This window comes from Globicephala melas, chromosome 3 (assembly GCF_963455315.2).
Source record: "Globicephala melas chromosome 3, mGloMel1.2, whole genome shotgun sequence".
Classification (NCBI taxonomy): Eukaryota; Metazoa; Chordata; class Mammalia; order Artiodactyla; family Delphinidae; genus Globicephala; species Globicephala melas.
In genome coordinates this window covers 26,746,765-26,764,653 of record NC_083316.1, presented here as the reverse complement: position 1 = coordinate 26,764,653, position 17,889 = coordinate 26,746,765, and the positions used below count along the sequence as shown (strand labels likewise).

The 17,889-nt window shown below is 43.6% G+C and overlaps 1 protein-coding gene across 2 annotated transcripts in view; it reads right to left on the bottom strand.

Annotated features, from left to right (window-relative positions):
• NPR3 (natriuretic peptide receptor 3) overlaps window positions 1-17,889 on the bottom strand; it is a 63,364-nt gene that overhangs the window by 10,025 nt on the left and 35,450 nt on the right. For both annotated transcript variants that reach the window (XM_030843625.2, XM_030843626.2), the window contains exon 4: window positions 568-703. In XM_030843625.2, coding sequence (XP_030699485.2) covers window positions 568-703 — 136 coding nt within the window. The remainder of the gene's footprint in view (window positions 1-567; window positions 704-17,889) is intronic.

Below are 17,889 nucleotides of genomic sequence, written 5' to 3'. Positions count from 1 at the left end.
TATCTGGGATTATTCCTTTTAAAACTGATCACAGGGCTTCCCTGGTGGCGCAGTGGTTGAGAGTCCGCCTGCCGATGCAGGGGACGCGGGTTCGTGCCCCGGTCTGGGAAGATCCCACATGCCGCGGAGCGGCTGAGCCCGTGAGCCATGGCTGCTGAGCCTGAGCGTCCGGAGCCTGTGCTCCGCAACGGGAGAGGCCACAACAGTGAGAGGCCCGCGTACCACCAAAAAAAAACTGATCACAGAACTCTTCACAAACTGATTATTTGTTGTGAATGAAGCTTGTGATTAATTTTAAGAAGCCTAGAGCTGTCATCTAGTAATCAGGAGACAAGGCACTTCCTCTATCAGTGGGACTCTTTCAAAGCACTTTCACAAGCCTTATCTCATTTAATTTTCACAACAAGCCTGTGAAGTGGGTTGATCTTAACTTATTATCCTTCTTCTACAGCTGAGAAAAGTAAGACACCGGCAAGGTCCCAAGGTTGTAAGAGAGAAAAACAGAACGAGGAAAGAAGCAGCTTGGTCAGCTGCAGAGTGTTGTTGCCTTGTAGACTGAAACCTCACCTTCAAATGTTCTGTTCCAAGTCTGCTGGATAATTTTCCCTCCATCCTTCTTACTGTAACCAGCTCTGAGTACTTCATGTAAAGCCAGGACGTAGAGGAGGATGGCATCGTGGAATCCTTCAACAAACATGTTAACCTGGAAAGGAAAGCCCAGCTGGGTGAGCCCAGACAACAAACGACTCACATTCGGGAATAATGTGGGCAAATCCAAGTGGTTAACAAGTTAGACTCGAGGCCCATAAGCGATGGCAGAGGTGTGCGAAAGAGTAGCTAACAAGACTCATGCCACAATTTTCCTGGCACTGGCTTCGTCAGGAAAACCCTTCCCCCATTTGGGAGTTTGGAGAGCAGACAAGATATTACAGAAGTCAAGAACATTGTACCTGTGGGCCAGGTTAAGTACTCCAGGCGCATCAGCCTTTGCCCATAGATGCCTCTGCACACGTGCCCTCCTTCTTCCCACATCTGCTCCCTACCTCAAGCCAACTAGAGTCCAACCTTCCCCCTGAGGTCTTCTCCATCTTCACCAGCCCCTGTGATCTCCATGCCCTGAATGTAGAGCATGGCTAAAAACACAGTAGGGGTCCATTCATTCACATTCAAATACTACTGAACTCCTAGTAGAGCGCAAAGGGGGCAAAGAGGAATGGACGCTGCCATCTCTGCCTGCCCAGCATTTCTGTCCTCTTCTCTACCAGCATCAACATCTCAGTTTCTCTTTCCAGTTTGTGTTCTGAGTAGTTCCAGGGCATCTGACCACTCCCTACCTCCAGTCCCTGCCAAGCTCCAAGGACAAGAATGGAAACAGGCCATTGGTTTATCTCAGTTGAGTCCTGGCTCAAGTAAGATAGCCCTTGCGCTCAGAAACATACAACTTCATGTGAAATTGGAGAAGTCACTTAATCCTTCTGAGCCTTGTGTCCTTCTATAAGCACCATTTGGCAAGTTCTGATACCACATTTAAACCCACTGTAACGTTCACTGAACATGAACTGAGCAAATACAATCTTGAAACACTTAGTAGCTTACAGATTAGGTATAAGAGTACCCCCAAATTCCAGCCTTCTTCTTTCAGAAGAATGGAATTCCATGCAGCAGAGTGAATTGGGCATCCCACAGACAACCACGGTGAGGCATTGAGAGAGGCATTCCTGCCCCAGTCGTAGAAGGAAACCCCGGAGGAAGAGAGCCACCTGGTTCAAATACACAAACATTCACAGAAGACATGGCTCAACGTCCAGTTCTTCTTGGCCTCATCCCACCCTGAAGGACAATAAGTCCTGTTTGCATCAGAGGAGCGAATATTTCAGAATTGCCAAAGCCTAGTGCTGAGAGGCAGGCTAGAATAATGGTTAAAGAGCCTGGGCTCGCCACCCAGCTCTGCCACTTCCTGGCTGTGCTTTTGCACCACTCTGGGTCTCAGTTTTCCCCATCTGGAAAATGAGGGAAATATTCGTGCCTATCTCAAGGGGTTGCTGTCATGTTTAAGTGAACTAATAGATGTAAAATATGTAAAAGTCAGCACTCCCTGTTAGCTTTTGTTGTTATTGTCTAGAGACAGAGAATTATAAACCTAGGAATCCTGCTTAGCTTCTAATTCCTAATAGCAGTGTTCAAAAAATAAGGGATCTAATTACTATTACAACATATCTTATTGACCCACTTTACACTTAATGGAAACTAAGCCTCCTTGTTCATGCTTTCATATTCCAAACAGTTCTCTTCCACAAAGTCACGTCCTTAATTCCACCCAACTGCGATGGGTGCAGCCCAAGCTAGTCAATTCCACTGACCCTCTGGGAGAGGCAGAGGACAGAAGAGTATGGTTTACAGGAGACCCCTCAGTTAGCTGCTAGACCCAGAGTCTAATCCTGGCCCTGACATGTTAGTTGATCTCTCTAGTCTTCAATATCCTTATCGACTAAATGTGAGTTTAGTATCTACTCATCTCATAGAGGTCTTCTGGGGATTAAATGAACGAGTGCATGTAAAACATCTAACACAGCTCTTAGGACTGTGAAAGCAAATGGTAGACATTAGCTCTTACTGTTAGCCATCAAGTCTCAGAGTCATTATTTTTTTAGGTAAAGCAGAATGGTGTAGAAATAAAATCTACTAGTCAAAGATAATTTTCTGCTGATTGTACTATGCTAACTCAATTTTCCAGAGGAATATGAAATTTTCACTTAGGCCACGAAGTCATCATGGCTTGAGAAAGTAGCATGCTGATGAGTTAATGAGTTTTAATGAGTGGACTGTAGCTGTGTAACTTCATCCTCAGGCCACAATAAAAACTATTTTTTCAAAAGATCAATCTTCCCTTTGATAATTGTATAAAAACCACCCTGCTACAGAGGGAAGCATCATAGAATTGTGGAATATGGGAAACATAAGAGGGCTTTGAAAAGCCCTGGTCCGATCCACTCCTTACTTTGAGAACCTAAAGGCATCACTCACCTGCCATCTCCCTGCATTCTGTAAGTGAGAGTTGTCCCATCTATAGTCCTTGTTCTGAGGGAGTCTAAGACAGCCCCTACTTAGACTGTGAAGTACCAGCTGCTGGACATCACCTGTCCACCTCGCTCCCTGCTCTTTCTCAAAATCCTAACCCTGGGCTGCCACGCTGCCACTGGCCACCCAAAGCACTGGACACGTGTCCCAGCACCACCCTCTGTCTGGCTCTTGAGCTCCCTTCCTTCTTGATACGCCCTCTGAGCTGCCCCCTCTACAATCGGAATGGGAAGAATAATTATCTGGCTGAAAAACATGAACTTGGATTACTTCTGTCCTCACAGGCTTAATGGTAGAAGAGAATAGATAGGCTCTCAATACCTGCTCGCGTCCAAAAACTCATTTTATCTGGGTTTGCAAATGAAATGCAAAATTTACCTTCTTTCCTCTCAAATTGGCTGAGTGTCTCCCTCTCCTGCCAAAATTAGCAGGAGAGCTGCTGGCCCCCACTGAGGTTCACTCACACCCCAGCCCACTGCGGGGGACGTTTCATAACACCTACCTCATAGGACCTCAAGCCAGAAGCAAGACCCCAGAGACCGTCTTTTCTCGAGGAGAACATTCTCACATCCACACGTGTTTTTTAATGGGAGGAAAGCCCATTAGCACATTATAGACACTGAAAATTGGAAGTGCCAATTTTTTAAAAAAATGAGGGAGAAAAATAAATCCAGAGTATTAAGTTGCCTTTGGAACACTTTCCGCTGGCCCCCAGGCTGAAAGGAACGAGGTCATCTGGTCCGTCCCCCCCACCCCCACCCCCGCCTCTGGCCAGAACAACACTGGGACTTCAAACTCCTGCCTGACAGATCAGGCAGTGGTTACTAAAGGAAGAAAACAGCGTTCCCTCTTCTGACCGACCTGTTCTAGTAGTAAGCCTCATTTCTAGCCGGAAAGCCCTTCCTTACTGTCACTAGCCATGAGTCTTCCTTAAATTCCTAAATGCAGCCATTCCCCTGCTCGATGGCAGAGTTAAGAGAACAAATACAGTTCATGAGCCATAGGAGTTTCGTCTCCATCAAACAGCACCGCCGCCCCCCACTGGTGCGTAGATGGACTCCACACAAGGCAGCTGGTGAAGTCGACCCCCGTGAGGGACCAGCTCCAGGATGATAATGATTTGCGCTGTGCATCAAAGTGTCTCTCGTTCAAACAAGATGGAAATCGTTCACCATCTTCCGCTCATTCTGGGGAGTTTGCCCAGAACAAGGAAGCATGCTCTCCCGTCATTTCGTCTCAGTTCCCTTGATTTTGTCCTCTGGTGCTGGCCAGTGGCAGCTATTCCACATAAAAGAAAGCCATTTTTGCCTTTAGCCTTTCTCCCTGATAGCACCTGTCAGCCATGTCTATTTGTTAGTGTAGTTTCTTCTTAATTCTCTATCATGGGAAAAGCTGAATACAAATCTAGTTCTTTTCCAAAGCGGACTCACAGATACAGAGGACAAACCAGTGGCTACAGTGGGGAGAGGGAAGGAGGGAGGAGCAATATAGAAATAGGGGATTAAGAGGTACAAACAATTAGGTATAAAATAAGCTACAAAGACACATTGTACAATGTGGGGAATATGGCCAGAATTTTATAATAACTATTAATGGCATATAACCTTTAAAAATCATGAACCACTATATTGTACACCAGTAATTTATATAATATTGTACATCAGCTATCCTTCAATTAAAAAAAAAAAGAAATCTAGTTCTTTTTTAACTGAGCATAAAGAGTTGCCGTTCCTGACATGGCTCTTATCTGTGACAGTGAGCAGAGTCTTTCTCATTTCTCTTTGGGGAGACAAATTCATAGGTGAATTCCTCAATGCCTGTGCTCCAAACAAGACAGCAGAGAATGCTACATGCCTCAGCTGTTCTTGTAAAGTGAGAGTGGACCACCCGGCAGTAATCTCGCTCCCAGGGTCGTCTGGATACCTGAGAAAGCCTGTAAAGCTCTCAGATGGAGACTAGTGGGAGAAAGCTACCAAAGTTAAGCACAAGGCTAGGCTCTCCCAGGGCTTCGCTCGTGGTGTTCACATGTACTCAAGCATGTCGTAAGGTGGTTCTGTCTTTCTCACCACAAACCAACGGTTCCAAATGCAAATCAGGAAAGCACAGTGTTTGGGGCAGTGTTTCTTAAGAGTCTTTTGAAAAGACATGAGCCTTAACGTCCCCATCAGTTAAAGGGGAGATCAGGGACAAGGACATTTTGATGGCAGGCAGATAAGAGGAGAGATGGTCCAGGACCTGCCTCTCCCTATCACAGCAGAAACAGTGGCAGCTTCATCTTGAATTATTAGTAATAAGACCCTGAAAATGAACCTTGTCCTGCCCTCCTAGGCCACTGGAGATGGTAGACACAGAAGAAAGTGGCCTGGCCATGCTGCATGGGGAGGCTGAAGGTTAAAGGACATTATGCATTCGATGAACACTGCACACATGACCTCCATACAATAAAAATATAGATCCTATCTGTTTTCATTCCATTTTCTTTTGAAACATGAAATTTAAAATCTACAATATAGAGTAACAACAGCAGGAACTTCCATAAATCAAGTGATATCACCAATTCTTCAACATCAAAAGAGGGGTTCTCACTCTTACTGGCATACACCCCTCTTCTATACGAGGCCTTCTATACTGCTCTTCTATACTGGGCCTGCCTTCATGGAATTCACACTTGGTCACTTGCTGACTTGTTTTAGCCTTGAGGAAAGTGAAGTTGTACATTTTTACCCTTATCCTAGTAACTCCAAGGAAATGCAAAGGGCAAGTGACTTACCAAGAGTCAGGCAGCAGACCTGGGAGAGAGCCAGGGTCCAGCCCTGTGCTTGGCCGAAGGATTGCCATATCGTCTGGCAGACTTGTTTGGGGTGGGGATGGGCCCTAAGTCGCCCAAATGACTGTCTCCATCCCAGGCTCAGCCCTGCCCCTATAGTAATGCCCTAGACTGGGAAACTAACTTGGGTCTCCTAGCCTAAAGTGTGGCTGCCTGCAAAGAGAAGCAGCTTTTTTTCTCTCTCTCATCACCTAAAACAAAATGGATCATTAAACAAAAGCAGCCCCGGGGAAGATCATTAAGTCAAGTTCTGACCCCTCAGGTGTCTCCCACGCTACCGCAATCGGCTGCCCTTCTAATGACGGGAACGGCAGCGCAGGCTGCGCGCAGGTGCCGCGGTGCTGGTGGACGGCATCCACTTTCATGAGGCAACCTCAGCCAGGAGAGCCGCCCCGAGAAACGAGGTGGAGGAGAGCTCCGTGGAACTGGGCTGCTGGAATTAGTGGGTGTGGAGCGCAAGCATGAGAATGACTTTTTAAAATTCTCCCAGTGCTCATACAGGGAATTCGGTCATCTGATACATGTGCCCTTTGAATGTGTCCCACACACACGTCATATGAGGATGCTTCTCATCACCTATCACTCTTGAAGGCTTAGTTGAGAAATGCACATACCTAATGACATAATCGTCTCTGGCTTTCAGATGAATCAGGTGAGCAATGTCTGTCCTTGGCCTTCATGTCCCACCAGTGCCCAACCAGATGTGCCTCCGGAAAGCCTGGGGACCCGACCCCCACAGACTGCTCTGGACACTTGCTGGCCTTCTTTCCAGGGGTCTATGTTCCTGTCGGGCACAATGTCGAGGTGGGTAAACACACACACCAAACCCAAGGGGGAAGGGCCGAGGCAGGCAGCAAGGGTCCTGTTCACTCTGCCGGACGGTGGGGCAGCCCCGAGACTGCAAGTGGGGTGACCAAGGCAGAGTGAGATGGAGACCGGGGGACACAGGGGGACAATTTCTGGCCTCACTCCTTCTGAAAGGCTAGACTCTACTTTATCCACCTTGACGACATCCTTGAAAGCTGAGCCTGAGAACTTCAGACAGCTTTCCTTAAATCTCTCGAGTCACCTGGAGATGTGATTACAAGGAAGAGATAAGCAAAAATCTAGGCTTTGTATCAGGATGACTTTCTTTTTCATTTCTGTCTTGTGTCTTAAAATGAAACCTCTCCTTCTTATTCAAGCAGTTTCAAGGTGTGGTGAGGACTGAGTTAAGATCCAGAAGCCCGACTCCCAGTTCAAGCAGCTCTGGTTTATTCACTCACTGTGAACAGTCAGCAGCTTACTTTTGTTCAATTCTTAATTCAGAGTTTCCGAAGCTGGATTCCATACAGCAGCAGCATTCCTTAACATGTTAACAGATGGCTCTAGAAATAGCACTATCATGGGTAAACAGGTTTACAAAATGCTAGATTGAACAAAGTCAAGCAGTTCTCTTTACTTCCAGGTATTAACTATGATATTGAACATCTCCTATATTCTAGGAGCTGAACTTAATAGAATTTAAGTTCTACTGTGTTTAGTCCTTACAAAACCTTCATAGATGGACACTGTTATTATCCTATAAGAGACACTCTGACTAACATCCTAAACAGAAACGAGAGATCTTTGTCGGTGGATGGGGCCAAAACAGCAGAAAATGTTGGGTGGGCAAGTTCTTAAGTAGGGGTCCAAACCAGGCTTGCCTAGTTATGACATCTATCCAACTGGCACATATGTTCAGCCAGCTAAGGTTGTAAAAGTTTTGTGCTCTGGTTTCTGCTTCTAACCGGCTAATAGTTGAGGAGTTCTACAAGTTGAGCACGTAGGCTGGAAAGACCAGCGAGGGTCTATAAAAGAGAAGACTAACAATGTACTGGAAGATGAGGGAGGGACAGAACCCACACCTAGAGACAGAATGAGAGGGCAGAAGATGGAAGAAGAAAAGAGGAGAGGGGACATGAGGCAACACACTAACTGTTAAGCAGATATTTAAACCAGCAGCTCAGATCAAGTGAATCAGGATTTCTGACCCATCTGTGAATAAAAAGGCCTATTAATCCTATTAATCCCACTTCTGGGTATATATCTGAAGGAACGGAAGTCAGTGTCTGGAAGAGATACTGCACTCTGTTCATGGCATCTTTTTTCACAATAGCCAAGCTATGGAAACAACTGTGTCCACTGGCAGATGAACGATTAAAGAAAATGTGTGAAAGAGAGAGACACATAGAATTTAGTCATAAAAAAATATGGAAATCCTGCCACTTGTGACAATCTGGAGGGCGTTATGCTAAGTAAAATAAGCCATACAGAGAAAGACAATGCTATATGATCTCACCTGTGTGGAATCTAAAAAAGTCAGATTCATAGAAAAAGAGAGTTGAACGGTGGTTGCCAGAGGCTGGAGAGTGGGAAAAATGGGGAGATGTTGGTAAAAGGGTAAAAACTTTCAGTTATAAGATGAATAAGTTCTGGGGCTCTGATGTACAGCATGGTGACTACTGTTAACAATACTGTATTGTATACATGTAATTTACTAAGAGAGTAAATCTTAAAATGTTCTCACCACCAGAAAATAAAAATAGAAAAGGTAACTATACGAGGTCATGGTGTGTTAACTAACCGTATTGTGGTAATCACTTCACAATGTACACACGTAGCAAATCACTATGTCGTACACCTTCAATTTATGTGAATTCATTTGTCAATTATAGCTCATTAAAGATGTGGGGGGAGGAGGGTGGTTGCTTATGGGGGTAGAAACTGATTGGAAAGGGACATGAGGAAACTGCATGTGGTCCTGCAAATCTCCTATATCTTAACAGGAGTAGTAGTTGCATGGACATACACGTTTATCAGAGGTGATCAAATAGCACAATCAAGAGCTATGGATTTCATTGTGTATAAATTTTATTAAATAAAATAATAAACTTATCTCTGAGATACATATTAAAATGCTTAAGATGAAACGAGGATGCCTTAGATTTGCTTCAGAATTACTGGCGCCGAGGGGTAAGGGTGGGAAAAAAGTTAGAGATGAAATTAGACTGACTTGGTTAATTATTGAAGCTGAGTGGTGAGGACACAGAGTTTCACATACTGTGCTCTCCATTTTTGTATGTATTTAAAATTCCCCATAATAAACATTTTCTTAATTCCCTAAATGAATATCCCAAGTCCGGAAAATTGTGGAAAACTTTCCACAGTAGCTTCTATAAGAACATATGAAAATACATAATCATAAGGTCAACATTCATGTTTTGTCCAGTCCAGTTCTGTTTTCTGTCACTGAACTAAATTCATTTTTAATTTTTAAATGAATAAGTCTTTAAAGGTATTTGTATATCGCCAATATCAACTTTAAAGAATAGGGCCTCACACCGAAAGATCAACACACTCTGAATCCCATTTGGGATCCAGCATAATGAACTGATCTAAATCATTCTGGAACCCATGTTAAGACAGCCTTTGGAAAATATGCAAGTAATGAGTTTCATATGCTTACTAACTACCAGGAAAAATAGTCATTCCTTGTCATTATCCTGAAAGTATCCCTTCAGGTCTACTGCTTGAGAATTCAGTTAAGTCTTCAGATTTCAAGAAATGCCCCATGGTCTTCACAAGGTTGGATGGTGCAACATTTCAAAGAGATGGATCTTTTTAAGTCTATTTCGTAAGAAAATTGTTTCACTCCCTTGGGCAATTAAAAGATACTCTATTTCTTTCTAAAAACATTTAGGGCTAACATATTCTACTAATGTGAGGAGACTCGTTTCTCTTAAGAAAGTTACCAGAACTATGCAGAGTACTCTAGATGCAGATGTATCATGATTTTGAATCATGGATAGAATGACACTGAGTTTCATAAATATATTGGCCACAATACAAGAGAGACCCTTGGGTACACATCTTAGGGAGCTGCATCATGTTAACCTCACAGGCATTCTTAACAGCCTAAAAGAATTACAGAATCACAAGTTTACAACTCGAAGGGAATTTACAGCTCATATAGTCCAACCAGCATATTGTGTAAATGAGAAGCTGAAGCCTGTAATGGTTGCCTGATTCACTCAACGTTGCACAGATAGTAAGAACAGAGCTGCGACTGGAGCTCAAATCTCCTGGCTCCAAATCAGTACCTGCGTCATCAGTGTTGATCTGTCTATCAAGCAAGGCACCTCCTTAAAGACCAAACTCACACCCAAGGATAGAGCATCAATATGAGTTCTCTAACACGTATAAGATTTCCAAGATGTTATATGCACATCAAGAGAGAGAAAAGAAGAACGAAGAAGTTTGCGCTAGCAAACACATTTTTAATTACCTGTCAGGAAAGTATAATCAAAGGAGGCTCCAGGTTCCCTTTAAAACAATGTAAATTGACCAAAAGGCTTAATCTGTTTAAGCCCACTGCTCGTAAGGTCAATTCATCATTATTTAAGGATCTGCTATATCTTTCTTAAGAGCTGAGGCACAGAACTTAAAGGGGAAAAATCCGAATCAGAGGCTCTGTTCTCAAAGAACTAAGACGTCAATAATTCTACGTCAAATATCACTGTCATCTGACGCAAGGACCCTCCCTCACTCCCAGGGCATAATGAATGCATTAAGGTTGGCAGTCAGCTCACATTCTTCCTCTCCACCCACATTATTGCATTCATACTGAACCATTTCAATCTCCCTGTGCATTATCCATTCATTGAACATTGAACACTTCTTCTCCACTGAACTTCATCAATTCACTCTCATGCACATACCCTAGGCCAAAGCTTCTCAGAACTATGCACACAGTTCACCTGCAAATCTTGTTCAAATGCAGATTCTGATTCAGCAGGTCTGAGGGATAGAGCACTACACCTCCTCATTTCTACAGTCTCCCAGGTGATGCTGGTGCCACTGGTCCATAGACCACCCTTTGAGTAGCAAAGATCTTATCATCACCCAGAACTGCTCTACTTTCAAAATCCTTGAAAATCTCTTTTTGACTACAGTCTCCTACTTTCTACTTTCTTCTGCATGCAGAATAAGTTCTTTGAACTCGGAGCTCCATCCTCCTTGACTCCCCCTCTAGGCTTGGTCCAGCAGAGCTCAGAATGGAGCAGTTCTGAATGAAAGGATGAGGCAGGTAGACACAGTGTTATTCAGGCAGAGGTGCCAATGGGCAATTGGAACTTGGGGTCTGCCACTCAAAGACAGGCTGGAGTTGGAGATAGAAATTTAAGTGTTATCCACATCAAGATGAACATCCCACCCAGGCGAGTGGATGTGCTGCCCAGAAAGTGTTTAGAGAAGAAAAAGGGCCAAGGAAAGAATCTGGGAAACACTAATATTTGTGGAGCAAGTGGAAAAGGGGAGTCATGAAAGGAGACCAGGAAAGTCTACAATGTAGGCAGAGAGCTTAGACACGGTGGTGTCTTGGCAGCCAAGGGAGGAGCAAATTTCAAAAAAGAGAGACCTTTCCAAACTCCTCCTCTACAAAAATCCCCTCATTCAAGGCAGGTGATTTTGCTCACTATTCCCTAAATGTGTCTACTGCCTCCTTCTTCTAAGCTGGGATTCCCTATATTAACCTCTCTGAGGAGGCTCTTCTGCACCCACCTCTTCTTACCCATCCTTCAAGAGCCACCCACACAAGTGATGAATTGTCCTCACAAGACACAATGCCTTGCCTGAAGGAGGCGCTCAGTAAGTGTGCAATGGCGGGCACACAGGTTCAATGAACAACCGTCTGCAGGCTTAACTGTATGCCTGGTGATACATAGGGTCAAATGATCAACAAAAACACATGTGCATCTAGAGGGCATATGTGCTGTATCTGAAATCTGTTCTACCCAAGAAATTCTTAGACATAGGGCTACCATAAATATACTGCTGAGTATATTTCAGTCACTGCTGAGTTACGAAAAGAGAAAATGGCCCCAAATTGAAATGAATGTAGTTTGTAGAGCAACGATGGGCAAATTAGAGTGCCGATCTGATGCAGGACTATTTACTAATAAATGAAATCTCTTTAAGATCTTTAGGATAGGGTAAAAACAAAGCTGGCTGACTTCAGTGATTTAGTAATTATCCCACATAGAGATAACGGTAAAGGGAATAATACAGGTCCCCAAATTTAGGCCAATTGTTAAATTGTTCATTATACACACACAAATTCTCTGCTCACCTCCTCCCTATCTGTAAACCACAGTCTGTGGGAGCAAGATTTTTAGAACCAGGACTTCCCTGGTGGTGCAGTGGTTAAGAATCCGCCTGCCAATGCAGGGGACATGGGTTCGATCCGTGGTCCGGGAAGATCCCACGTGCCTCACAGCAAGGAAGCCCGTGCGCCACAACTACTGAGCCTGCGCTCTAGAGCCCGTGAACCACAACTACTGAGCCCGTGTGCCACAACTACTGAAGGCTGTGCGCCTGGAGTCCGTGTTCCGCAACAAGAGAAGCCACCGCGATGAGAAGCCCGCGCAATGAAGAGTAGCACCCACTCGCCGCAACTAGAGAAAGCCTGCGCGCAGCAATGAAGACCCCACGCAGCCAAAAATAAATAAATAAAATTTTGTAAAAAAAAAAGAAGAGCGAGGGACACGGTGGCTGATGCCTCTTGTTTTAAAAAAAGAAAAAAAAAAAGATTTTTAGAACCTTATAAAATGAAGCAAGTTCTCTCCAGGGGGGAAATCAGATGATAAAGACTAATCCAAAATAATTTCCTACAGCTTAAGTCACTTTCGAATTTCATAACCAGGAAGGGGTTGAGCCCCCAGCAATATATTATTCTAGTTCCTCCGTTTTAACAATTGGCTGGACCCCAGAAAGGATGCCATTTGACACTGCTGCTGCACACTGCTCACAGGGCCACGGAGATGCTCTGCTCTCTGCAGCTGGGGCTGTTTTCTTCGGACACTATCAGTCAAAGCGCTTAAGCTTCGAAAACCCCTTTACAATCATTCTTCATAACTTCCAAGAGCAACCTGGTGTGGTTTTCTCCATTTTACAGATTAACGTCTTCGGCACACAAGGTGGCACACCCCCGGGTCGCCGATTGTTTTAATGCCTATCAATTAACATTTACTGAACCACTACCTTGGGCTCCTCCGCCATATCCACTCACACGGACAGAAGCATCAATGGCCAGGCCTTATGAACCCAACTCTGCCCATGGACTTTTAAAACTGTGGCTGCAGTCAGCATCAAACACCAAGAGTCCTCTGTTAGTGCAGTGGCCAACGAAGCCGACGGGGCCCATCGGCCTCCCTCCCCTCTTCCAAGCTGGAAGGCTGAACACATGGGCACTCCTTTCTGGTTCCTGTCAAATTATGGGAAATGCAGCCATTTTGCTGCTGCTCTATTAGTAAAATGCAAAGCTTCACGTAAGTTTAGAAAGTACCATGCTGCTCTAGCCACAGGGCGGCCCGACTAAATAAATGTTTCCTGAGCAGAGCTCTCTGGCAGAAAGACTAAAGCCTGGCATTTGAAAGGCTCACTCATCTCCTCCACGGAACAGAAAAGTATCACCTTTAGGTTTACTTATGTTGCCTTCCTTTTCCATTGAAATGAAATATCCTGGTAAAGCTAATCTACTGAACCCCCAATATCTTTGTGGAAATGAGTTCCTCACCAAGTGGAGAAAGAAGGCTGCTGAGGCCCCCAGAGCACAGAGATGTTGGAAGGGAGGAGAAAGGCAGAAAAAAGAACTCTGAGCTTTCATCCTCTCCAGTTTTGCCCCATGCTCCTTCACTTATGCTAATGGGTATAACTGTTCGAGCTGATGTATGTTCTTTCTGCAAGCTGAACTGGTAATGCATCTCTAGTCCATATTTTAAGTGACCTGACTCTTCTAGAAAGAATGTGCTTCTGCTGTAAAGAGTTTGGCCAAATGCGTGAAACGCCCTTCTACTCCATTCAGTGACGATACAGGAAGAAAAACAAAGGAAAATAGCTTGGCTTTTGGATTGTGAAACTTATTTCCACACTGCATTGCTATTTTAGTCATGCGCATTTGAGTACATTGTCACCATTATTGCAAAATAGCTTTCTAACTGAAACTACATCACTGCATATAATGGAAAAAAAAAATGCAGTGATTGTCTTTTGAAAGGTCAAAATGAAGTCTACTGCTTGGAAAAATCATTTCCAAGTGGGGTGCTGTGGATTCTCCTTGAACATTTTCCACTTGCACCAGTTCAACAGCATTTTTGCAATTAATAAATCCACACCTGCCAATATGTAGAAATCACAAGTAAATGGATACCTATTTACAATCAAACAAAAATACTTTAGCCAGGAGATTCCCAAGTTGTTTTACTATTCTAATTTAGCACAACTAAAGCTATTTAAAAGTTACAGAAATAAACAATTTTAAAACATTTTTCCCTTTTATGTCAAGAAAGTGAAATTGATGTATTTTTTTTAGATTTCGGTACATCTTTCTTTAAATGTGTTTTGAAAGCCGACTGGTATGTCTTTAGCTAGAAAATAAAAGAATGGCTTTTAAAAAGCCATTCCTCTTGCCGTCCTTATTCTGCCTGATTACATCTTCCTAATAAAACTAATCTTATTAATATGTTGGTATGTGAACACATTACTTTTCTCTTGTTAAAAGCCAACTTGTGGTTTGCTTTGAGTCTTTCAAATACAATTAGCAAAGCCCTCCAGTGCCGGAAAGGGCCTTTTCATTTGGACAAATTATTCCCTGGCTGACTTTAAAGAAAAGGGGGTGAGGGCCCAGGGCAGGGTGGTGTTGGGGGTACTCTCCTATTCTGATGCAGCTCTGGCAGACACAAAAGGCTGCCTGTGCACACCCTCACCAGAAGTGGGGCAAATACTGCTTGCGTCCGCTGCATTTTTTTTTTCTCTTTCATTGGTTTTACTGAAGAGCTAACTGAAAATTTTCAGTAAGAGTATCCAGTTCCGGGCTTCCCTGGTGGCGCAGTGGTTGAGAGTCCGCCTGCTGATGCAGGGGGCGCGGGTTCGTGCCCCGGTCCGGGAGGATCCCACATGCCGTGGAGCGGCTGGGCCCGTGAGCCATGGCCGCTGGGCCTGCGCGTCCGGAGCCTGTGCTCCGCAGCAGGAGAGGCCACAGCAGTGAGAGGCCCGCGTACCGCCAAAAAAAAAAAAAAAAAAGAGTATCCAGTTCCAATTAAATGATAGTATATAAGACAATAAGGGGGGAAGTGCCCGGCCAAGATTTCACTGATGAGCTGATAACTTCTCAACTGATAACACCTCCCACACTGCATCTGTGGAAAACCAGTGTCAAAACACAAGCTGGATTAGACAGCTTTACTGCTGGGCCTTCCCCTCATTGAAGGAAATGAGAGTGTTGTTTCTCAACATTTTGGACTTTCCAAAATGTAATTCCTGGCCTATCTAAACAATGACTTATTAAACCTTGTCTCTTTTCAAATACTGTGGCTAGATAAGCTGCAGGCTCCAGGCTCCCATTTGGTTTTCGAGTGTCAGAGGGAAACCTGGGAGGGAGGGATGGCCCAATACACATCCCACCTCCCTAACAATTCTGCTGTGCATCAGACACTGCCGGAATATTTGTTTAATTAGTTAAATTTTCAACTTTTAAATAAGGAGAAAAAACAAGCTATGGGTGGCCTGCTAACCTCAAATGAGCAAATATCCAAGGTTATAAAATCACCTCCTGCTCAGAATACCTGGTTAGAAATAAAAACAGCATTTACCAAATTCTACCCCAAGTCAAGAACAGAGGTCGCATTAAGAAGTATGAAACTGAATTTGAAAGCCAGAGTACCAAGGGTGCAGCATTATTTCATTAAAAAAATGGACTCTGCACATTCTCTATAACTAAAACACCTTTCTTTAACAACAACATCAAAAAGCCATCGCTGAGATTAACTGGAGAAATACTTTTTTAAAAAATGCATCTAAACCACTCTTAAAAACCAGGCTCTAATTTTGTGTTTGCAAAACGACACTTGCAGCTGGATCCCTGCAAATGCAAATTGGACGCAGAACATTGCAATTACTTAGTTTGTGTACACAAAGATGAGTTTTGCATATACAAAGGGTTTCAGCCTGCAGAACGGTGACCAGTCTGGAGCTGAAGAAAAGTTGGTCCTTTGTATTTTAAAGCTGGAGTAATGAAAATTTCCAAGAGACTTTTATGATATAATGTTATAAGCAGCAGAATACTTTACTGGAATAAAATTCTCCTAAAATGCAGGTGGGTGGGTTGTGATGATTGTTACATTGTGATTTTTCAATAAAGGGTAAGTAAATTCCATATCCAGATATTGACAATGAAATAACAACATCTAAATTAAGACTAAAGTTAGAAAAACACTTTCAACATATAATAACAGAAACCTGGGAATGGGAAAGCCCCTTGAGGCGGTGGCCCCAATCTCTGGTTTTACAACAGAGGAAGCCCTAAGAAGTAAAGGGACCCAGCCAAGGGCCTTCTCAGCCCAAGTCCAGGGTCAGGAGCGCTGCCTTCTCTCCTACAGCTCCTTTCCCAGCTGGATTGCCTTTGGTTCTAGAATAATGCTGTCTGCAACATTGGAGATTACTAGGGAACAGATCCTCTTCAGAGGAGATGGTCTCTACTACCCAAGGTTGCACTGGAAGGTGACTGAGTCCCATGTTGGAACCCTCTATACAAGTTTATGTCTTCCAATGTTTTCACTTTTTTCTGAAGTATTTTGTTGTACAATAAGAGAGTCCTAAGAGATTCTAGAAAGGGTGCAAAATTGCTACCACTGCATTGTGATAAATTACAAATAACCCACCAGGACACAAACAGGTCCCATTATTTTTATGTAAATATTCCATTTTTTAACCTTAAAACTTAGCTTTTTAAAAAATCCACGTTAAAACCTAAACTTCTACTTACACTGGCACCAGGATTCCTAGATGATATTCCTATACGTGTTCCTTTTTCCAATGACACTGGCATAAGAGCTGTATTAGAAGAAACAGTTTAGCCCTGGACACAGAGTAAAATAAAGTCTTCATACACTAGTACGACAAACCTGTAAAAGAACAAGCCTTTTCTTAGTGAGTATATATTATTGTTCATGTGTGTTGCTTCTGTACAACTGCTTTTCAAGAATCACAGAGGGCAGGCATATCTGTGAGGGTAAGAAAGAAAGCACTGAGCTAATAAATCAAGATTAAGTAGCCACTAGAAGAGAAGCTGTAACCAAGTGGGAATTTCTAAAGAAGCAAGAGCATTCTGGACTAAAAGAAATACACCGACCCCCTCTCTCAAACACACACTCTGTCTCTCCCTTCCTCTTCCTTCTTTGCTTTGAATGTAACCAGATCACCACAACCACCACCACCCCCAAAAAATAAAGATGGCGCCACCATCTCTGCATACTTGCCTGGTACTGAGAGACTTCAGTAAGTCACAACCATTGAAACATACATTCCCTGCAAAATCCCCACTAAAATGACAATGAAATTTTTAAGATGTAAGTTTACCAGTTGAAAGAGTACAGGAAGGAAATAGTAGATGAGGAAAGTCAAAAAAAGTTTGGAAGTTGGAAAGGGGTAGGTGACTCAACAGACCTGAGAAACCTAAATCCAAGTGTGCATGGGAGCGTGACAGGGAATTCCAACAAGAAGCAAAGAACTCCAGTCCAGAGGCTCTAACCTGGAGACACTAGTTACCTCTGGAGGCAGGGATGCAGTGGGGTTGGAAATACTGGGATTAGTTGAAAATCTGTACAAGAAGCACTTAAATGTCAGATCCCCCCACCCCCAAGCCTTAAACAGAGAAGAAACTGTCCCTTCCTATCCAGGCAGAAGACAGGAGATTTATTGTCTGAATATGTTGACACGAAGATCCGACTGGGAGGGTACAAGGCACAGCTGGAGATTGGGTGAAGCATAATACTGAAAATTGAGGTGTAGGTGAAAAGTCCTCAATCCTAAAGGTGAGAGTCCCCCCTTTCTAGGCTCCCAGAATGTAGGGCAGGCTTATGACTCTCAAGAAGTTATTTGGAGGAGAATTATTTATTGAAACTGACCAG